A 22,586-nucleotide genomic window follows, 5' to 3' on the forward strand; every position below is an offset into this window, starting at 1 on the left:
GAGAGAGAGATTTGATGAATAACAAGTACTTAATGAGAAGAGTATATGCGCACGTTACCAATGGTCATACGAAATGTATAGTAAGCACGGGTGGCATGGTATATAGGCGAGACGGTTATGTGGGTTGTGTGGGCACTGGATGTGTTATAATTAAGGTAGGAGACACATGTGATCGGAGGAGAGTTCACAAAGTCTCCAATTGGTCACGTGCTGATTCGTTCTGTAGTTATAATCCCCTTACACTTAGCGATGGGACTGATGAACCCTTCACGTGACAATGATAGGTTTGTCCTTATTTCAAATATGTTTGGTTAACCTACACATATCGACTTTTTTTCATTAGTTTACTTTATATTAATAATGAATTTAAATGTAAAAATAACTAACCTTTGTATCTAAGTTTTTTCTTCGCCTAATTTTTCTATTCGTTACATCATTCCAAGAAATTAAAAAGATAACAACTTTTAAACTGTTCTCTCATCAAAATAAAAAATTTCGTTACATTATAAATTGAGAATTTGTTTTTGGCGAATAAAAAAAATATCTTTGAATTTAAAGCACTTTAATTTGGCCCTCGTATCAAACTATATATAACAATCTACAGCAACATAACTTTCACGTAATATTTTTTCATTTTTGACAAGACGACTTTCACTATACTACAACTTAAAATGCATTATTACTATGAAAGAAAAATAAAATGACGACAAAGGCAAACAATTAATCGGAATTTTCGTCCACAAGTTTTACTGATTTATTAGGCACGTCAAGATATGGCAGCGTATTTGAGTGTGTGTTATCTTACAGTGCTATCAGTTGAGAAAAATGATAATAAATGAAGCGACTGTGACAATTGAATTCAAAATAAACTTTGTTGTGAGATCGAGTGTTTGTCATGGCTAACGAACCTGCGCCAAATGGATTTGAAAAGAAAAGTCATGATCAATACGACAATCCTTTGACAAGGCAGGATGTTGAAACCATAATCGCAAAGTCATTGGGGCCAAACTACAAGATTCACAATTACTACATGAGAAACCATTCGAACGAACATGTAGGCTTCATGGGAGCACACCGTAACTTTATTGTTGAAGTGTCGAAAGAAGGATCGACGCAGAAGGAACTTCACACGTACTTCTTGAAGTCCGTGCCCTACAACGTCTACGATCACGCAAAGTTTGTCAAAGAAAGTAAGATGTTTCACAAGGAGACGAGTTTTTATGAACTAATAATGCCAGAGCTAATGAAGAGCAGTAGAGACAAATCGTGGGCACCCCAGTGTTACTTGGTGAAGGACGACGCGCTGGTATTCGAAAATTTGGTAATAAAAAATTACACGATGAAAGCAGACAGACTACTAGACGTTGCGTCCCTCGAGGCAGCTTTATCGAGCTTAGCGAAAATGCATGCAGCTTCAATGCTGGCGGAAAAGCGACTCGGCAAAAGTTTTCTAGACATGTACCCGGATTTGATGGAGGAAATTCTGTTCTCTCGTACAAAATTATTCGCTATGTGGAATAAATGTGGCATCGACGTACTTACCAACATAGCTAAATATCTAGGATTGGATGATGAAGTCGTGCCGAAAGTGTGCAACTTGATCTACGAAAAACTACGGCCGTCCAAGACAAGGAGAAATGTGATCAATCATGGAGATGCATGGGCGAACAATTTGATGTTCAATGAATCCAAGTGTATTCTCGTGGATTTTCAATTGGTGAGATATGTTCCTGCCATGAGTGACGTCGCGCTGCTATTCTATCACAACGCGAAGAAAGAATTGAGGGATAAATATGAAATGAATCTGCTTAAGCATTATCATACGACCTTGTGCGATGTGCTGAAGGATGGCGGAGTGGACATACCCGAGTTCGTAGACATCGTAGACGAATATGAAGAGATGAGAATCGTTGGACTCGTTACCACTAATATGTATTACCAAATCAATCAGATACCCGGAGATAAGCAGCTGGAACTTATGTCGACCTCCCAAGGATTCAATGATTTACTTTTCCGAGATCGCGTGGATCTTATTTTGGGATTCATGAAGACGGATGGAAGATACAGAGAAATCCTTTCATCCGTTGTTAAAGAACTGGTTGAATCGGCACCGAAGTATTTGAAATAATGTCATGATATTTATGTCGGTAATGTGTTTTCTTTGACTGTAATTCAAAATTTTTATTTTCTAATAAATGCATACCGCATCAAGTATTTCTCTTTGACTTCTTTGGGATTATGTAACTGATAAAACTATATTTAATCAGTTAACAAAAATATCAAATTTTATTAGCAAGATTTTTATTAAGAGTTAGAATCGAACATATAGAAGCTGAAAAATATAACATATTTAGATGAGCTCTCAAAAGATAATTTTGTAAAAAATCACCTTCATTTTAAAATTTTTTTGAAAGCTTATTATTTACTTCAGTCTCTAGCCCAGAAATTGACTTTGGTGTAGCCCAGAAATTGTACTTTGGAATTGAGTTTATCCTTGAAAGTTTCATATCGTATAAGATCTTTTTTATATCGTTCAAGATAACTTTGATTAATTATTTCAATTCTAGTTTCACCGTCATTAACCTTAAGAATAAACGTTCACAAAATCCCGAAGAGTATGTGTCTTTTTTTTAATACCTTATTATTTGTTTTATACAACTTACGTAAATTTAGAAAATGTTCAGTATTACTGATAGTTAAAATTTTTAGTATAAATAACTATTGTATATTATTTCAACAAATTTTAACCCGAAATCGCTTGAGAAATGCATAGTTTTCCTTTTCGTACTCTTCGTTAAGCATTCGAAAGAATATCGTTCAAGTTCTTGAACTTGATATTCGAGTACGTATGAATTCGTCAACACGATGTACATCAAATACACAAAATCAAATTAATAGATGGTATTATCGTGCAGATAATGCTGAAAATATCATAAAAATCAGGCTTGTGTCACGTGGCACACTAAAAGACTGTTGACCTTTCGATGTACTGATACAATGAATACACATGAAACACGTGGTATAGATGTATCGACAAATAATTTGCAACTGAATTATTCCAGAAATAAGCACGAAGGTACAGTAAAAAAAATTCAGATCGAATACAGAATCTCCGCCTTTTGAAAGTCGGCGAAAATTTTCCATAGTACAAATATATACAGTCTATAAGAGTACGTGAGACAAGTAAAATCATCAAGGCAAACACTGGATTAAATTTGTATTTTACAATTTCGGTTGATATATGAGATGTATTAAGGTTCATGAGCACATTTACGCTATGAACGGTAAGCGTTGTAAGTCACGCTGTTGCTAGTTTAGAAATGGCCAAGATATAAATGAAGCTGTCGTATCGCAAGCTCAATCAGATTTGTCACGACAATCTGCGTTTAGACATGACTCACGAAAGTGCACAAAATGGACTTCAAAAAAAAGGTCTAGATTTGTACAAAAATCCAATGACAAAAAAGGATGTCGAAACCATAGTCAAAAATTCATTGGGACCAAATTACAATATTCACAATTACTACGTGAAAAGTTATTCGAACGAGAATTTAGGTTTCATGGGAGCACACCGTAACTTTGTTGTTGAAGTGTCGAAAGAAGGATCGACGCAGAAGGAACTTCACACGTACTTCTTGAAGTCCGTGCCCTACAACGTCAACGATCAAGCCAAGTTTGTGAAGGACAGTAAAATGTTTTATAAGGAGACGAGTTTTTATAATCTGATAATGCCAGAACTGATGAAAAACAGTAAAGATAAATCGTGGGCAGCTCAGTGTTATTTGGTGAAAGACGATGCACTAGTTTTTGAAAATTTGATAATCAAAAATTACACCATGAGAGAGAAATACCTGGATGTTGCATCTCTCAAGGCAGCTTTATCGAGCTTGGCAAAAATGCACGCAGCTTCAATGTTGGCTGAAAAACGACTTGGTAAAAGTTTTCTCGACATGTACCCGGATCTGATGGAGGAAATTCTATTCTCTCGCAAAGGTCCATTTGCTGAGTTCTGTCAATACGGAATCGACGTGCTGATCAACGTAGCTAAGTATTTGGGATTAGATCACAAGGTTGTGTCCAAATTATGTAACATGATTTTCGAAAAAATAGAACCATCCAAAACAAGAAAAAATGTGATAAGCCATGGAGATGTTTGGTCGAATAACTTGATGTTCAGTGGATCCAAGTGTGCTTTGGTGGACTTTCAGATTATGAGGTATGTTCCGCCAATGGTCGACGTTTCGCAGCTGATTTATCATAACGCTAAGAAAGAATTGAGGGATAAATATGAGATGAATTTGCTTGAACATTATTACAAGGTTCTGTGTCAGGTACTAGAAAATGGTGGAGTGGATATACCGCGGTTTGAAGACATCGTAGACGAATATGAAGATATGAGAATCTTTGGAATCGTGATGATCAATATGTATTACCAAATCAATCAGATATCTGGAGAAAAACAATTGGAATTAATGCAAACTTCCGAAGGATTTAATAGTTTACTCTTTCGCGATCGCGTGGATTTGGTTCTGGAATTGATGGAAATAGACGAGAGATATAGAGAAATTATATCGTCTGCTCTTAAAGAACTGGTTGATGTTGCACCAAAATATTTGACGTAATTGGAAAATGTACATAAGTGAGTGGTGTGTGTCTTCTCTGTAAATTAAATTTTTAATCTGCTGAATAAATTACTTATAACGTTAAAATCTTTTATTTGTTATTTGACATGGAGAAACAAACAAAAAAATACATTTATGTAGAAAATAAAAAATATCTTCTATTATACAATCACAATTGTACATGCTAAGTATATATTTTTCATTGATTTAAAAATGTAAGTTTATAACATACATAAGAAATAGCAAAATATGCCTGACTTATCAACAATATTCATTGATTTAAAAATGTAAGAATATAACACACATAAGAAATAGCAAAATATGCCTGACTTATCAATAATATACATGTACCTATCAATATGAATTAATTCGATGATTTTAAAATGAATATTGATAAAAATTACACATGATAATTATCAATAGAAAGCAGTTTTTGGCTCTTAAAACAATCTCGTATCCATTTATTGCTTACAATAAATGTACTTTTTTCTCTATCACCATTGGCTATCTGATTTTTGTAACAATCTAATTCTTTCTTGGTGATAGTTTCATCAACAAAAACATAATTAATGTTGAGATTGAATTCGTCTACAGGTCTTCCACTCATAAACTTGAAAGAGTACTTCTCTATGTCGTTTCGATTATGAAAATAACCATCTATATCGCGGAAGACTGAGTATGGCGAAATTCCTTCCTCGAATAAAAGTCTGTCTAATTTGTGTTTTTCTGGATTGAGAATTTCATCGTTGGTTTGCAACTGAAATTAAAGATGATTTCAATTTTATTAATGAAATATTACATTTTTCTGAGAGCAGATTACAAGCGCGAACTTACATATTCATCAACTTTGTCTAGAACTCGTTTCAAGCTCTCTTTATCAATATCATTGACATAACTGTCCCAAAACTGATCGTAAACTTCATCGATTCTTTGTTGAGTTAACGGACTTGTAGAATACAATTCCCACGGATAAAATTCTTGAATTTTCGCAAGATTCTTCAGATTCGTGGCTCTTTTCAACCAGTCTACTTTAACAACATCATACTTACTGCTTGCTATTAAATTTTGAGCATGAAGCTGAAATTTAATACATACTATCATATACATTTTCATAAAAGCGTTCTTAATACTTTACTAACTGTTTGGGGATCACCAACGATGACGCAAAAAGTATCTTTTGAAGGATTCGGCACGATTTTCGCCATATGTTCTCGCAGAATTTTAACAATAGTTTTTCTATTTAATTCAGCATTGCCGTTAATAACGACAAATTCCTTGTCTTGAAACAAACGTGAAACACGCATAACATTGTCATTTTCGTTATGATCGAAAGTACCATAAACTTTTCGAGGGGACATTTTGATTTTGCGGATTCTCGGTTCATCCTCATCAGACACCTCGTCGATGTCGTCTCTTCTTACTTTCCTCTTTGTAAGCTTCTGCACTATTCCTCGATCCTACAAATATAAAAAGTAATCTGACAATATAGTTTATTTATTTTTAATATAATTCAAAGCCTTACGGAATAAACCTTATAATAAATAACAAATGAAAGTTATGTTGTGTTACTCCAAAATTCGTAATATTGTCGAAGAACAGTTGTAATATATCATGTAGCAATCGTACTTCTGTGACTAATCACAAATCACAAATCGGTAAAAATAAAATCTCGTAAACTAATTAATGACTTTTAAAACTTTCAATGGTATTCAGTTATTTTTTGTTATTAATCTATCACTGTACAAGACCTGCTCAAGTAAACGTTTAATCATTAGATAAGAACAATCAGTTTTGTGTAGTAAACAGCTAAGAGAGTGACACATAGTTTAACAATAAATCGCTTCGTAAATCTTCTAATCAAACAAAACAGAGAAAATGTGATAGAAAGATCTATAAACTCCAAGGTTGAAGTTATCAATTACTTCATAGAAAGTTATTTAAATGAAAATTTAGGACTCATGGGAAATCATCTAAATCTCATCTTTGAAGTCACACGATGGATCAAAAATCAACGACACTTGCATGTACTTTTTCAAATATTTTCCCGATAACACAGAAACCAAAAAAAAGTTTGTCGAGAATAGTAGTCTGTTTGAAAAGAGGCATTCATTTATACTTTGATTATGCTTGATTTGATGATGAATAGCAAAAACAAGTCGTAAGCATCTCCGTATTATTTGGTAAAAAGAACTCTGATATTGAAGAATTTGAGGCTCAAGCATTGACAATTTGCATTGTCAAGTTTGGCAAAGATACATGCGGCTTCATTGTTAGCGGAATAAAAAACATCTTGGAATAAAATTCAACAAGTTGTATCCAATGTGATTGTCGGATGAATTGTTATTGTATCTAGAAAGCTCTTTCTCGAAGTGATATCGATCGGGAATTATCATTAACACGAAGGTGGCCGAAACACTTCGATTGAATTGCGAAATCCTGCCTGACATTTATAATTTGCTTTTGGAAACAATACAGCCATCGTTAACACAAAGAAACGTGATATGTTATGCAGATACTTAGTCAAATAATTTTATGTTCAACGGTGACGCACAATTAATTTATTTAACAGCTGGAAAAGAACTACAAGACGAGTGTAAGATGAAGTTTATTAACATGAAAGTAGATGCGATACTCTGAAAAATGAAGACATGAATAAATATAAGAAGATGAAGATGAAAATAATTGGTGTCATAACGACCAATTCATACTTTTCAGTTCAGCATTTAGATGAACAGAAGATCAATGAGATATTGAGGGATTTAAGAATTTGTTTTGCAGAGATCGTCTGAAGTTATGCTCGGAAATGGTGAAAAAGGATACGAGATGTAGAAATTTAATCACATTTCTCGTTGAAGAATTGTTTGATATGGCAGGTACGTCGATCGATAAGTTTGTAATTTATAAATTGTAAGATCACTGCAATGATGATTCGTTCTCACTTCTTTTCACTTTTTTTAATGAAAATTGCTGAAAAAGAATGAATTTTTAAAATAAAAATTATTCACGTACAAAAGTAATAAATTATGTTTTATTTAAATCATTAATAACACAAGAAAACCGACAATTACCTTGACAAGATTATAGAATTCGGCTTTAGCGCAAGTATCATGCCAGTTCTTGTCATCCCTCACTTGTAAAACTCGAGGGAAGCGCAAAGTGTAGCCAAGAGGATAGTTTTGTGACTTTACGATTTCGGACGCGCGTAATTTTAGTATCACGGACTGTTTTGGCGGAATCCATACATCTGGAAGCTCGGACTGAAGAAAGAAAGCGAAACTTTATGTTAAACTTTGATTTTCAAGAATCGACGATGGGAAAAGTATTTAAATAAGTATCTGTTATCTTTTCTGATGTTATTTAGTTAGTTTTCTAAAACCTACGAATCCGAATAATAATTAATTATGGCATTCTTTTATAATGAAATTCTTGTTTCATATGCGAGTTGTTAATAAACATACAAAATTAAATATGAGATAACAATATGATTAACTCTTATCTTTTCAGTCAAAATTAACAACAAATAGAAAATAGATTCACGATAAAAGTTTTTCCAATAATCTTTCTTTTAATGTTTAATTTAGTCGGTATTCCATTCATATTCTGGATTAAAAATCTTACTTTTGGTCCAACAACTCCAATGGGCTTTTTATCCTTCCACAAGTCCTTAAACCTCTTTTGCAACGACTTGAGATTATCGTCACTTAGACCAGAACTGACAGAAACAACAGAAAAAAACTCCGAGGGCATGCCATTCTTATTTATTGGCTCACCTGCGATACCAACTAGGAAACTACTAACGATGCCGCTGTTACGGCCTTGACCGTAGTGACCACCAAGAATTATTAAATCCAAATCTTGCACGAGGTTGTCGGAATACTAAAAGATAAAATCTTTAGTATGGCTTTCTATTACAAGTTTCTGAATTTTTACCTCAGCTTTGATTTTATAGCAACCGCTTTTCTCACGAATATTAGGTCTGTACAAACAATCATGCCTCTTAACGACGATTCCTTCGTCATTTTTCTCAAGTGCGACATTGAAAAATTTTCTTAATTGATCCCTGCAATAACATTTCATTAATTGTTGAATCTCCTCTGAAAGGTTTCCAAGATCTTTGCTGTGCTTGAACTTGGTATTGCACCATTTTTTGTAAACTAAATGATAAAGCAAAATAACCTGATGAACGTTATCAATGTCGTTAACCATATCACATGGCTTGTAAATTTATCGTTCAATAAACCTTATCAACGATTTTCATTCCCGTCGTTCTAATGTAACTCAAACAATCTATTTTTAATTTAAAAGACTCACACATTGGAAACAGTATCATTGCTGCTTAACATCAAAATTCCTTCTTCCTCCTTGAACGCAAATTTCAAATAATCAAATCTGGCAGAGTATGGCTTATTAATCAATACTTCGTCATTGTACATAAGAATATCATAAGCAACGAAACAAGGTTGATGATGACTTTTGCTAGTGAGCTTTTTTACATCGTAGCTGAGAGCTTTAGAACCAAAAGTTCGACGTTCTTTGTGCCAACCCATCAACTCACCGTCGAGAATAATAGAATGGCACTGTCTATTCAATAGTCGAGATATGTTGGATGTCAAAAAGCCTGTTACAAAAAGTATATTAGTAAAAATTAATATCTTGAACATATGATTATGTAATGTTGACCTGAATTAGCGAACTCTCCATAACATGTATTCGTCGTAATATCATATCCCTGTCTTGTGAAATATTTAAACTTCCCATCTTTCATATGCAGTTGCGATCGTTCGCCGTCGAATTTCGTTTGAACACAATATTTTTGTCCATCGTCAGTAAACAATTTGCCGATTTGCTCAATTCTAAAACGTTCCAACAGCATCGGTTTTATATGTGAGAATATTTCAATTTCAATAGGCAAGTCGTTAGAAGATTCCGACGCAACTTGGGGAAAACGTTCGCAAACCCGACGTAGACTCGAACTCACATTGTAAAGTTCTTCTGCGTCAGGATGAATTACTGCACATATCATTTTGAATTAGATTTGTACGATGCACAACACTTCAATTAAATATAAATTACCTTCAAAAACTTTCTTTTGCATAAGACCTAATTTCATGTCTTTCAGTACAATTCTTGTGAGCCATTTCAATTCAACGGCACTGACCTTACGTAAAAAGTGCTGGAACAGCTCATCCTTTTGTAGACTCATTTCGTGACTTGCCGCCACATCATCAAGAAATTTGTTAACGTTCAGTACGGTTAATTGACTAGTAGTTGGCAAACGAACACGGAGTTCCCAATAAATTCGTTCGGCGAGATCATCTACTTTACCAGTTGTTATCGTTTGCCTAAAAAATTTTTTTTAATTTTTGGTCTGAAAGATTTTTTTTAATCGAAATTGTATTCTTTGCGCCTTATGCTATAGTTATCTTACTTATTGCTCGTAACTTTTTCAAAGGCAACTTTCGACAGGCAAAACACACGTTTGTACAATGCACTTAGATTTTTAGTTTTCAAATTATAAGGTCCTCGTTCTCGTTCCAACGATGGTAGGATTAATCTGTAAATGGGAAACAGAGATGTATCCTGCAAAATACCAAAAATCAATTAATTGGAAATAAGTTATAGCACGCTGTATAATCAAAATATATTTTTGATTTATTTTTTTTATTTATAATATAAGAGATCTCAATACACTCTATTACAATATAAAAAAATACCTATTTAAAAATTTGAAATAATTTCTAGAATTTCACGTACGTCGTATAACTTACCGCATTGGGTTCGCTGGCTTTGATGTTTCTCCCCAAGTCTCGGCATTTTTGTGTGAACTTCTGGAGTTCGTTGTACTTTTGGACGCCCTTCAATTTGGATAAATTCTCGAAAAGATCGCACAGCTTCTTGAACTCGATTCTAGAGCACAAAGTCGTCATGATCTGTAACAAACGGAAAGTAATTTTAGAAGCTTCTTCTGCGAAATAAAGTTGAGAAAAATGGACATTTGCCGTTGATTCATATATCTCCTTTGAAAATTAACTTCGCCACGTCTAGTACGCTTTACACGATATTTTGGCTTGAAGGGTCTCCCTCACACACAGACTTTTCCTTTCCAATTACCTCCAAGATAAATTTGGACTCGTCGCGCGCGCCTACGCATGTGTTACCCTCCTCTGACTTTTTATACTTAAATGTTTTCATATACATTTTCAAGCCTCTGAATATGATTACGACAAATTTCCAGGTTGTACAATATGAAATTAAAAATAACTCGTTCAAAATTTCTGTATACCATTACGCTATTTGAAATTTTTTCAAATTTTTACTAGCATTGCAAAACGATTAGGCTATAGTTTGAGTCATGACAAAACGATAAACCTAAGATAATAATAGTGTTCGGGTATTATAAATCATATAGCGACCTACAAGACTAATCGAAGAATAAAAGTTGGATTTTTATATTTGAGAAAGCTATAATCGTATTTATAAGTCGAACAAACTGATTATAGTTTTTAAATAAAAATTAAAAAACTATACTTAGTCTAGCGCTCAAGTCATCGTTGTAAGGATCCGAAAGATCTTTCTATATTTCCGTTGTTGCCCACTACGGAAGACACGTGTTTGACAAATGGAAATGCCAGACACTCTTACGCTGCGCTTCTTCGCTCGCACCATACTCACTCTTTCCAATAATGATTGGTTTATCGCATGTGCGCCGTTCAAAAATGCAATAGCCATCTTAAGAACGTTGGAACGTGTGATTTTCACCATAGAATCTTATAAATAGAAGAACGTAAACGCATATATACTTAGATTATTTAGGACGAGTATAAGCGAATGAGAGAGAGAAAGAGAGAGAGAGAGAGAGAGAGAGAGAGAGAGAGAGAGAGAGAGAGAGAGAGAAGAGGGGAGTCTGTTTAAATCTTCGAAAGGAACGACAGTCGATGCAGTGTTCTAACATGGTACGGACGGTTTTCGCTCTTTTGTCGTTAATTTTCGTCTATTTTAATCCGTAATTAAATGAAATAGATTCATCGGGTTTCACGTTAAATAAAAATAATTAATAAATACTTGTTAAAATGTAACAATCTGACCGAATGATTATAGCATTCAACAAAGCTCGTAAATGGTCGGAACAAAACACGCACTCGAGTGAACGCGCAACGTTATAACCGGCAGTCTAATTTCGGCGTATGCACAGTTTGAGTTCGCGAGTAGCAGTTTAAAAAAATGTCCGAAGATGAATATAATGCGATTATGGTGCCGGGAAAAGTTTACGATATAATTCGGCATCACCATGACATTTCTCTCAACAGAGCGAAACACCTGATCCAGAAGAGCAAAGTTAAAGTTATCGAGAGTAGTGGCAACGTGGTGAGTACGTTCGATGTATTTTTCAATTTTCGTAAATTCTAATGCCGCGATTGACGAGAACAAAAAATATGATTTGCAAACAAATCAATGTTTTGCGATTGTCAAATTGTCGAATTTCACGAGACGCTGAAAATGAAAAATAACGAAGGAATAGTCGCTAGTACGCAACGAAAAAACAACATGCGGTGTCTACTGCTAGCGTCTTTTTCCCTATTCTTTTTTTAGCTACTGTAAACATGCGTGAATCACGCCAGCTGTTATTCTCACGAAGAAGCCTGTCGTAGTGAAAAATAAAGAAATTCGTCAAATTACACGCTCAAATTCATAGAGAATTCAATATTTATAAAAGAAACATTTTTGTAATTGCAGTTTCACCAGTGTCTAAAGCCATTATCGGACCACAAAGCTCGTCTGATTCTCCAACAATCTTACATCAAGACAAAAAAGGAAAATCTAAAGCTGACGTACCTCATAAAGATAAACAACGAAGGTTTATACGAAAGTTCATCGAGTAGTTTCTACGGTTCAACATCGCAGCGCTTGAACGAATCTGCCGCTAAAATTCCGGACACTCTCGCGGAATTAGAACACTTCTACGAGTCCATAATCCACGATTTGTCCGGTGGAAAAACGACAGGCTTGCAAGGAATCACCATAGTAAATCCACCAACAGCATTGATTAGTTTCCCATACCACACAAGTCCAAAGATAAATCCGCGTCTCGAGGTAAAACACGGCATCAATATACCAATCGTACACCTGGGTACTCGCAACTCATTCGAGGAGATGCACAAAACCTTCGGCTTACTCGACAGAGTTAACGTACTACACTGGGGTGCATGCAGATTATGGCTAGTAGTGCAATTGCACTTCGAACGGGCGTTAGAAATTCGCCTCGCCAATCACTTAACACATCGAGGTGGTTATCCACCGTGGTGTCCGATGCCAACGTATCACAAAGAATTTATGGTGTTGCCGAGTTTGTTGAGAAAGTGGTCGATACCGTTCGAAATAATCGTGCAGAGACCAGGTGATTTAGTTCATTTACGCGATTGGGTGCCGCATCAAATCATCGATTTGGGTACGAACATCAGCGAGACTGTGAGTGTTGGCAGCGTCGAGTGGAACATGTCGGCTGATAATTCGGCTTTCTTGAATTGTCCTTGTGGCACGAAACCCAATGTTGGCGATAATAATTTCGGTGGGAATACCACGATCTACGGTAGGGTCGAACTTTTGATACCGAGATCAAAACCAATGCCGTGTACCAATGTCGAACGAGCTATCGAAGCTGCCAAAAATGAATATAATAATGGAGTTTTTACTCACAACAAGCATTTATCAACTAATTATAATATCGTGCCTGTACTGAAAGAATACAGAAAACCAAAAAATCCAATTTACAGAACTAAAGGTGGTTGCAAATGTTACAGTTGCGGCAAAAGATCCGATGATTTGAAAGCACATTTGAATAGACATATACTATGTCAAGCAAGATTGAATCTGTCGAGAGTTGAAGGATCTGCTGTAGAAGAACCGATAACTGATGAAAGTGACGAAGAGCTACTGTATAATAAAGATCTTAACGATGACTCTGACGCATTTAAATTTCGTTGTGCTTATTGCACTAAACCTTTCGACGATCAAATAGAGGTCATTAAACACGTTGTACAATCACATAAGCAGAAGGCTCTGCAGAAAAATGTCGAGGAACCTGGACCTATTGTAAGAAAACGGAGGAAAAAGACGTAATGACACGTAACTTTTCACTATGTATTTTTTGTTTGTTATTTATCTGGAGAAATATTAATCTTTCCTTTTCTCATTTTTAGATGTGATGCTTTAGGCAAAATGGAAGAAATTGTAGTATACAACTTGAAAGATTACAGAACAATTACTTGACAAATTTTTTAAATATTTCCTGTAATTAACAAACACGTTATTTGGAATACCACCAACAACGTCGATGATTAAGAGTGAATTTATAAATATTATTTTATAATTTATATATAAGAAAATTGTTAGTAAATGAATACTTCTATTACATTCTATTTCGCTCTCTTATCACGAAGAATGACTTATATTTTATTTTTTTAAATTAAGCACTACGCACAATTTTTATATTTCATACAGAATTGTAACATTAAAACATATTACATTCTTAAACAATCTTAGAAATTAATTTATTCCTTACAACTATATCAACAGTTTTATACACTTGCATGAAATTAAACGAATGAACGCTCACTTAAATAGTAATATAATTTTCCAAGAAAGTCCTCGCTAGTTGATGATTTTCCGACTGCATGTAAATCAAATGCATATTGAAAGCGGCTTCTTTCTTGAGATCCAACAAATTTGAGTGTTGTTCAACGAGTTCGGGTGCTGGTAGTTCCAAAACTTTGCTGTAAAAATGTATAGCACCAGTGAGTAAACCTAACTGATGCAGAGCTCGTGCCATGTTGTAGTTGGCTTCTTGTGAGCCTTGTTCGCCTCGTAGCTCCATGTAGGTTTTCAAAAATGCCATGGCTAAAATAAAAAAGTAAATGGTTAATTTTTTGCGATATATTTTAATCAGTCATATCTTGGAAAAAATACCTTGAGTAACCAACTGGTTCTTCTTGGATGAGAATTTCTGACAAGCCATCTGCAAGCAGGTAACCGCAACAAGCAGAGCTAACAACGCGCTGGGCTTAACTTTGAAAAGCGAAATGTAATCATTCAAAGCATACTTGTATGTGCCCGACACAAGGCAATTATTTGCGTGTAATATATGCAGATAGGAAAACACATCCTCTTTGCCCAACTGTCTCATCATGAATCTATTGTGACGTGAATCCTCGGCCCTCTGAATAATAATGTTCAATAAATTCCAAGCTTTGGAACGTTTCTTTGAACGTACGAGCTCGCGAACGATGTTAAATCCTGCGAACGAATCGTTATTACGAATACAAGCAATTAAGCAAAGATACATAATTTGACTGTTTTCTGCGGCGAAGCGTTTGGACGTGAGTGTCGTGAAACAGATACGTTGCATGAGGCCGTATTTCTTGAGTTTACACGCCAAGTGACACATCTGCAAGACAAGATTGAATTCTTGCTTCTTTGTCGGATCTTCCTTCGAACAAAAAGTTGGTGCATTCTCGTCGTGCAAAGGTTCTCCTCTCGACAGTCTATCCCTGTATAAAATTTCCGTACGCTGCCTTAACGCGCTGGTTCGGCTTAAAGCGGTAAGCTCAAGCCTGGATCTCAATGTGATACAATGTCTAGAGAGTAACAATAACCCTGATTCAAAGAACTCGTCGTATCTTTTGACTTTCAGCAGTAACTTTGTTCTTTCGTAAATAACAGCTGGATCGAGACTATCTTTCTCGATATCCTGCTTCAAAACTTGCACAGCTTTGTTGAACTGACCTTTAAGCTTGTAAAGCTTAGCCAACTCCATGCGAGCTTCCAAATGCAGTGGCGACAATTTACGTACCATCTCGTAGGACTTGATTGCTTTATTCAAATCTTTGCAACCTATCCAACATTCTCCATGACGTAGCCACACCGCGGCCAGACTGAAGTTTTGACTGTTGACGAGTGGCTCCAGTAGATCCAAAGCGCGTCTGAATTCCTTCTTATTCATGAATGCTTCGGCGATGTCGAGGAACAAGTCACCGGAGATTTCAGGATTTTCCGTAGTAAGAAAGTCGGGAATGAGCGTGTCTGCGATAGTGATTGCATTGAGCTCGATTACTGTAATTATGCACTTGGCTTTGAGGTCGACTGGCAAATCAGCGGGAATATAACAAGCAGCAATACTAGTGCTCTCGGGAACATACTCGATTATGATTTTCGCATAACTGATGAGAATGTCGAGACATTTGGTGAATTGTCTCAATGGAATAAGAATATCTATCATGATGTTGACTTCCGCTAGAGTAACCAATTGTGGACATTTTTTAAATATGTTGTCCATACCATCAGCAGCTATTTCGTACATATTTTCTTTCATACACCTCTCAGCTAAGTTTCTAGCATAAGCTACAATGTGAACACCATCCTCTGGTCCGAATTGATGCAATAACTTTGAGTAGGCTCGGATGTAAGCCTTTTTGTCTCCAAACTTTTCTTGAAGCTTAGCACGAATTTCATACAATTCAATGTCTTTAGGACTTGCTTGGATAGCTTTAGAATAGCATGTAAGCGCTTGTCTTAAATTGCCAGATGCTAAAGATGATGTTGCTAAGCGTACCCACAGCTCAGAGTCTTTAGGACTCAGATGAGCGGCTATTAGCTGAAATTGCATGGCTTTTTCTGGCTGATCATTTTCATAAATTGAAGCCAGTGTGTGAAATGGCTCTGGAGCGTTTGGTACCTGCCTATAAAAAAATGTTCAAGTTAGAAATATATTTTTGATAGTATGTAACATGAGGTAAGAAAATAAATATCAATGTACCTTATGATTTCCATACAAATTTGAGTAGCAAGCTCAATTTCTCCTCTAGCATATCGCAAGTTTGCCTCACCCATTAGGCCTTGCAGAGCTGGTGGGAGATTTCTTCTTGGTCGCCTTGATCGACTTTTAGCAGCTTTCTGTGGTTTAGGTGATGCTACTTGACTGTTTGTCTGAGGAGGTGGTTCGCTAGCTGGATTAACTGTATTACTGTAAAAATTTCACATTAAAGTGATTATATGAGAAGTTAAAAAATAATATTATTATCCACTTACCTTATTTCAATTTCTTCCAATTCAATTTCAACACCTTGATCCATTTTCTCTGTAAACTCAGAAAATGTTAATTCACCATTTAAAAACTGTTTGGTTATTAAATTTTCCTCTTCAACACTGAGTAAATTCTGCTCTTCTGTATCAGTCATTGTGTCAGTCATTGGTTCATTTAATTGATTGTAGTCGACATACTGTACAGGTTGACTCACTGACAGCTGATCAGGTATATTATGAATCTTTATGGCCTCTGCTTCAATGAATTCACCCATATTCAAATTCATTTTGTTGATAGACTCTGGATCAAGTTCCTCTATCTCAACAGGTGCCAAGACTGCATTATTGTCCATGATGAAATGTTTCTGTGGTAATACTAAGTCTATTTTGTTAGAGTCTTCTTCAGTATCTGTTTCTTCTGAACTTACTTCCATTTTTATGTCCATCTTCATTTACTTAAGAAATCACACATACACCGCTCCAATTAAAACTCATGATACAAAAAAATACGCCACGAAAAAAAAAAGTGAGAACTGCAGCCAATTTTTAACTATTACTGATATTATTTATACTTATTTGCTTCAAACATAATATTTGCTAAAATATTCTCCGTATCCGTGTCCGTATGAACGGGTATTTTTTCAACAAAGTTAAATTGTTTTCGTTAAAATAAGTAAACACAAAAATATTGGTTAGAAATCCTCACCTTAAAATTTTTGCTGGCATTACTGTCGTGTCCAGATCACAATCGGAATTGATAGAGAACTCAATCACGTCATTTCTTCAATATTAACTCAATTAAAATAAATTTAATTATATTTCGTAAACACAAACATAATTATAATTACGATTTTTAATCTAATATCTAATTTTAACATGTTTCATGCAATAGTAAAACAACAATACTGCATACAGCAACGTACTGCGCACGCATGTGCCGAACCAAATACATATTGTGACGTATCGTGTTTTTTATTATATATATATACACACATACACACACTGTAAGACGGTAATTTAAAATAATCAATACAATAATTTTAATGAGTACATTTTTTTATTATAAAAGCAATTGTAATAATCTTTAAAAAAGTGGTGAACAAGAATTAGCTTTAATAAGCGTGTTGATTTTTCGATGCCTCGACGACTGGCCCTCAAGCATTCTCCTCGTAACATTTGAGCTCCAGCCATAACTATCAAATTAATGATTCTAGGTACGATTTCATTACGGGCGCTGATTTTGCGCGATACTAATTATCTATTAGCATTTTCACATTTTGTTTTTTAACACATCTTACAATCACTTTTACCAAAATAATATTTGAGCGCTGAGGGGTTGGCGCCTAAACTTATTTTTTCCTTTTTATGGGGTCGATTGTGGACGAACTAAAAAAAGTTTAATTAGATAATTGATTACAAATTTGATGAACAATCTAATTATGTTATTAATTTCATAATTATTTAAAAAATGTAATTATGGGCACTAACTTTTAAGACCCGAGATAGATTACCTTCCAGTATCAATGTTAAAGTTTAGGTGACTGATAAGTGTGCTTAACATAAACAATAATGCCAATCTTGGAATGTCAATAGTAATTATGTTTCAGCAATTGCATACTCTGCCTAGATTAAATGTTATACCAAATTAAAGCTTCGAGAAAAATCGTTTTATTCATATAAATTACAGTTTATCTCTACAGTGTATAATATTATCACTGATACTTATTCAATATTCTCTTTTAAAATATCTTTTTAAGCTGAGTATCATAAAACAATGGAAAATAGAAAGCATTTTCTTCAAGAACTTTTAGAAGTAAAATTATATTTTCATAATCAAGAAAAGACTGGAAATATTTTTAAAAAGTGTTCAGAAGTTTCAGAAAGAGCTAGAAAAGATGGAAACCAATTATATATTAAAAAACACAACAAACAAATTCATCAAGACATACTTTCACTGTATACAAAAAGTATTGCCTTTGCACCTACAGGTAGTGAAAAATTAGCTTTAGGCTACAGTAATAGATCTGCTTTATTAATACATCTGCACCATTATGAGGAATGTATTATTGACATTGCCAAAGCTTTAGAATGCACCAAGTCTGAGGAATTGAAATCTAAACTGAATGACCGTAAAAAAAAATGTCTTAGATTTATCAAAGAAAGAAAAACAAAACTAGCAGAAGAGGCATTACACAAATCAGTTAAAAGTTTAAATCTTTATGATGAAGAAATTGTTGATACAGTACTTGAACTACCAAACATAATAAATTCTGTAAAGACTCTCAGAATTACAAAGTCTGTTACATTAAAGTATAATAAAATGTATGGTAGACATTATATAGCAAACAAAGATATAAAGCCTGGAGACATAATAATAGCGGAAAAGACATATGCTTGTTTTCCAAAATTGGATCAAATATATCTTGTTTGTTCTCATTGCTTGAGTTTTACATGGGTAGGAATTCCATGCGATTTTTGTGTTTTTTCAATTTATTGTAGTGAAGCTTGTAAAAAAGTGGCCAGAAAAGAATATCATGATATTGAATGCTCTGTGCTACCTTGTCTGTATACTGATACTGATTTATTTAGAACAGGAATGCGCCTTGCAACAAGAATGATTATTAAAGCTGTAAAAGCAGAAGGCTTTCAAAATGTAATAAACTTAGCTAAGACTGTTAATAATGATGACAATGGTTAACTCTTAACTCATTAGCTTTATTTTACATATAGTAAAAAAACTCAGAGACAATTTTTAATTTAGTTTTTTTTTCAGGTACAGAAAGAATGTTACTGGATATTAGTTTAGGTGAAAGTAAATTTGGAACTTGTTATAATTTGCAAAGTTTTCCTAACAGAAGACAAAGTAATTATGATACATTTTCTGAAGGAGTGATTATATATTTGTTGTTTCAGTATACAAATATTATTTACAAAGAAAAACCAGACATAATGAATATATCTGATGATAATATTTTTATTCTCAAAAATATATTAATGAAGCTTGGAGATATTATTAACTTGAATCAGTACTGTGTAAAGTATATAAGTTGAACATTTATTTTCTAATATTTTTATAATTTAACTACTGACAAATTTACTCTACATTTTTCTAGTTTCAATCAGGCTGTACTTGTCCAAATATACTGAATGAATGTCAAAATGACTGTAACTTTCCTAAAGGTCATTTTATTGCACCATTTAGTAGTCTAGTTAATCACAGTTGCATTCCAAATACTTTAATGCTGAATCTACCACAACGTACAGTAGTTCTGTTCGCTACTCAAACAATTAAAAAAAATGAGCAAGTAATGAAAAAAATTAATTGTTTAAAAAAATTGATTAATTTTGACTTAACATGTAATAAATTTTATACTACAGATTTTCTATAGCTATGGTCCCCTACTAGATGGAAAAGATATGTTAGATAGAAATAGCTTCTTACGAGACCATTATTATTTTACTTGTAAATGCACAGCTTGTAAAGAAAATTGGTCATTTAATTATAATTTGACATTAAATGTAAAGTATTAAGTATTTTATAATTTATTATTTTTTATTAGCACATTATAAATAATACAAGAATATTATAACCAAATACTACATTACTTTTACAGAAAAGTGATTCTGTTAGTTGGACAAAGCTCTTATTGGAATTTCAACAAATGTTGTTTGCTGCTAAAGAATTCAAGGAAAATCAGTTTATCAATAATCAGTCCCATGATTGGCAACAAATTGATGAAGTATCATTACATCAAGCTTTAAAACTCAGTGAATTAGTTTACAAACACTTTAAAAATCAAGCAGCTTTTAATTATAATATTCGATTTAGGAGATATGTTAGAAAAGCTTTATACATATTGTATGGTGAGAAGTATGACATGCCTAATCAGTGTTAAAAATGTGCACTGCATTTTTATGGTATTTTTATTAAGTTTACTTGAAAAATGTATTTATTTTTAATCAAATACTTTTACAATTGAATTTTAGAAAAAAATTTAAATTGAGAATCTTTTCTTAAGAAAAATGAAAAGTATATTTAATTTTTTACATCTCGTATTTTATAAATGTGTATTTATTTAAAAATTTTGAAAAGAATGAACTAATTCGTGAATTTGACTGCGATTAACAACTTACTACGGTTAGTTAAGTAAATCATTTAATTATCAATAAGTAAGAATAAATAGAACTATTTCAATGCATATTTCAATGCATGCAGATACTTGTGCTTTGACAAAATGAATCTGAAAATATTTATCATTATTGGATGTATTATTGAATGTTATCAAAATGTCAATAAAATAAAATGTTTACTTAATCATTTACTCGCATTGAAACTCGAGGAAATAGAAATATTAATTTTGTTATTATTTAAATATTGATAACATTGAGACTATAAAAAATGTCTAAATTATAATAATTATTTTTGCATTTTTGAGCTTTTATAATTACACGGAAAGTCCACCAGACCAACTTATATTTGGCTTTTGGTAGTTGGCGTTCACTTACTGTAAACTATAGGCATGTATGCGTTTAAAAATTCGAGTTGAAAAAAATCACACGAGAAATCACGTGATTTCTTACGTGATTTCGTGGGAAAACGTGATATCACGTGATAAATCACCTCGGAAAAATAATATTCGGAACTATGAGATGTCACGAAAATTTAGAACCCAAACAACGCGATTTAGACCAGCCCTAGACTCAATGAATTCAATTGCATTCGAATTATAGACTCGCTTCACTCAGGCGTAAACGCCACACGAGACAAGAATCTACTTTCCCGCACTTGTATCGTAACGTACTATTCTCGCACTAGTATCGAAGTGTATGGTAATTTTAAAAATATTGTGTTCTCGATGTCGAAGTTTCAGAATCATGGAGAAAATGTAGACATCGATTAAATTCATTATTAATGTGCTATTGGTCTATTTGTTGATATACATACGCGCGCGCCCGTGTGTGTACAATTATAAACTACAATTAGAGTCAATATAAATGTGTATGGTTTTCCAGGCTGATTTGGAAACAAAACCAAGCTATATTACACAACACAGGCTGTTGCAGTTCTTTCAAAGGGAATTATAGCTTAGGGCTACCTGCAAGTGAAGTACTTTGTAAAAACAAATTTTACTTTCTTTAGCATACAGAGAACTTTTTAATTTTCCAATGGAAATCTCACTTTTTGGTGAAGTGTTGTTAACATCAACGCGTTAGAAATATACGCTGAGATATACCGTTATAAGTGGTATTTAAAAAGAACTTGTTTCTCCGGTAAAGTCGGATATTTTATCGCATACGGGTATTAATTCAATGCATTCAATTCCTGTACATTATGATACACTTATATCGTAATGTACTATTACTTTCCGACGTATTTATTAATTTTCCGAACTTACAAAAAGTAGATTATATGAAGCACACGTTCGCAATGTTATGTTGCAAAATGTATCGGAAGTTAAGGATGTCCTAATGTATTGATTAATTTAATGTATTATTTATGAAAATTTGGCTACGATATTGATGTTCGGAATAATTCAGGTAGGTTAATTATATTTGACAGCTTTTAATAAAAGTTAGGTTTGCGTTTTTCAATGATTTCCATTTATTTTACAGCTTTGTTCAGAAATGAATCAACCGTTGATATCTAAACGTAACCGATCACAACAGTAAAACGTTGTTTTATGTTTTAACGTTGACGAACGAAATTAACATGATTATAGTTCCAGAGTTGTTCAACATTTTCATGCGCAAAATAAAAAATTTAAGTATTGCAATATCTATATGTGATTGATTTTAATGAGATTTTACTGAAATAAAACTTTCGAAACATCTGATTCGAACAATATTACGAACGATGTGATAGATATACGTCCAGATATTATGCAAATC

The 22,586-nt window shown here is 33.7% G+C and overlaps 5 protein-coding genes across 9 annotated transcripts; 4 read left to right on the forward strand and 1 right to left on the reverse strand.

Annotated features, from left to right (window-relative positions):
• The first annotated feature begins 895 nt into the window (after window positions 1-895).
• LOC131666426 (uncharacterized) lies at window positions 896-2,128 on the forward strand. The gene has a single exon (XM_058939085.1). It carries the CDS (start codon window positions 896-898, stop codon window positions 2,126-2,128), a length of 1,233 nt encoding a protein of 410 aa, XP_058795068.1.
• A 1,251-nt stretch (window positions 2,129-3,379) lies between these two features.
• LOC131666304 (uncharacterized) lies at window positions 3,380-4,629 on the forward strand. The gene has a single exon (XM_058938847.1). It carries the CDS (start codon window positions 3,393-3,395, stop codon window positions 4,620-4,622), a length of 1,230 nt encoding a protein of 409 aa, XP_058794830.1. The 5' UTR covers window positions 3,380-3,392; the 3' UTR covers window positions 4,623-4,629.
• Window positions 4,630-5,022: 393 nt separating this feature from the next.
• On the reverse strand, window positions 5,023-17,868 carry LOC131666302 (general transcription factor 3C polypeptide 3-like). Of its 5 annotated transcripts, XM_058938841.1 has the most exons (12): window positions 17,404-17,862; window positions 10,391-10,552; window positions 10,051-10,202; window positions 9,696-9,964; window positions 9,303-9,632; window positions 8,934-9,240; window positions 8,553-8,682; window positions 8,241-8,498; window positions 7,691-7,879; window positions 5,762-6,079; window positions 5,457-5,699; window positions 5,023-5,379 (listed from the first exon to the last, which is right to left on the reverse strand). In XM_058938841.1, exons 2-12 carry the CDS (start codon window positions 10,547-10,549, stop codon window positions 5,023-5,025), a joined length of 2,712 nt encoding a protein of 903 aa, XP_058794824.1. In that variant the 5' UTR covers window positions 10,550-10,552; window positions 17,404-17,862. The 5 variants fall into 5 exon arrangements, with proteins under 5 accessions (XP_058794824.1, XP_058794826.1, XP_058794828.1 ...); XM_058938843.1 differs by lacking the exon at window positions 17,404-17,862 and having other exon boundaries at window positions 10,377-10,548; XM_058938845.1 differs by lacking the exons at window positions 10,391-10,552; window positions 17,404-17,862 and having other exon boundaries at window positions 9,696-9,990; window positions 10,051-10,145.
• On the forward strand, window positions 12,742-13,908 carry LOC131666305 (uncharacterized). The gene is made up of 2 exons (XM_058938848.1): window positions 12,742-13,735; window positions 13,820-13,908. The coding sequence occupies exons 1-2, from the start codon at window positions 12,774-12,776 to the stop codon at window positions 13,887-13,889; spliced, it is 1,032 nt and encodes a 343-aa protein (XP_058794831.1). The 5' UTR covers window positions 12,742-12,773; the 3' UTR covers window positions 13,890-13,908.
• A 362-nt stretch (window positions 17,869-18,230) lies between the features above and the next one.
• Window positions 18,231-22,152, forward strand: LOC131666303 (SET and MYND domain-containing protein 4-like). The gene is made up of 5 exons (XM_058938846.1): window positions 18,231-19,390; window positions 19,471-19,730; window positions 19,811-20,002; window positions 20,076-20,216; window positions 20,312-22,152. Exons 1-5 carry the CDS (start codon window positions 18,472-18,474, stop codon window positions 20,591-20,593), a joined length of 1,794 nt encoding a protein of 597 aa, XP_058794829.1. The 5' UTR covers window positions 18,231-18,471; the 3' UTR covers window positions 20,594-22,152.
• Window positions 22,153-22,586: the final 434 nt, after the last annotated feature.

This window comes from Phymastichus coffea, unplaced genomic scaffold (genome assembly GCF_024137745.1).
Source record: "Phymastichus coffea isolate CEN01 unplaced genomic scaffold, Cenicafe_Pcof_1.1 PCOF00058, whole genome shotgun sequence".
In the NCBI taxonomy this organism is placed as follows: domain Eukaryota; kingdom Metazoa; phylum Arthropoda; class Insecta; order Hymenoptera; family Eulophidae; genus Phymastichus; species Phymastichus coffea.

Excerpts from the sequence above, each read along its gene's own strand:
- LOC131666426 (XM_058939085.1), top strand. The coding sequence starts at position 896 with ATGGCTAACGAACCTGCGCCAAATGGATTTGAAAAGAAAAGTCATGAT.
- LOC131666303 (XM_058938846.1), top strand. The coding sequence starts at position 18,472 with ATGGAAAATAGAAAGCATTTTCTTCAAGAACTTTTAGAAGTAAAATTA. Across the intron at positions 19,731-19,810 it reads TTAACTTGAATCAGTACTGT|TTTCAATCAGGCTGTACTTG; the intron begins GTAAAGTATATA and ends ACATTTTTCTAG. Across the intron at positions 20,003-20,075 it reads CAATTAAAAAAAATGAGCAA|ATTTTCTATAGCTATGGTCC; the intron begins GTAATGAAAAAA and ends TTTATACTACAG.
- LOC131666302 (XM_058938841.1), bottom strand. The coding sequence starts at position 10,549 with ATGACGACTTTGTGCTCTAGAATCGAGTTCAAGAAGCTGTGCGATCTT. Across the intron at positions 9,965-10,050 it reads GAAAAAGTTACGAGCAATAA|GCAAACGATAACAACTGGTA; the intron begins GTAAGATAACTA and ends AAAATTTTTTAG. Across the intron at positions 7,880-8,240 it reads TTGGAGTTGTTGGACCAAAA|TCCGAGCTTCCAGATGTATG; the intron begins GTAAGATTTTTA and ends TTCTTTCTTCAG.
- LOC131666305 (XM_058938848.1), top strand. The coding sequence starts at position 12,774 with ATGCACAAAACCTTCGGCTTACTCGACAGAGTTAACGTACTACACTGG. Across the intron at positions 13,736-13,819 it reads AGAAAACGGAGGAAAAAGAC|ATGTGATGCTTTAGGCAAAA; the intron begins GTAATGACACGT and ends TCTCATTTTTAG.
- LOC131666304 (XM_058938847.1), top strand. The coding sequence starts at position 3,393 with ATGACTCACGAAAGTGCACAAAATGGACTTCAAAAAAAAGGTCTAGAT.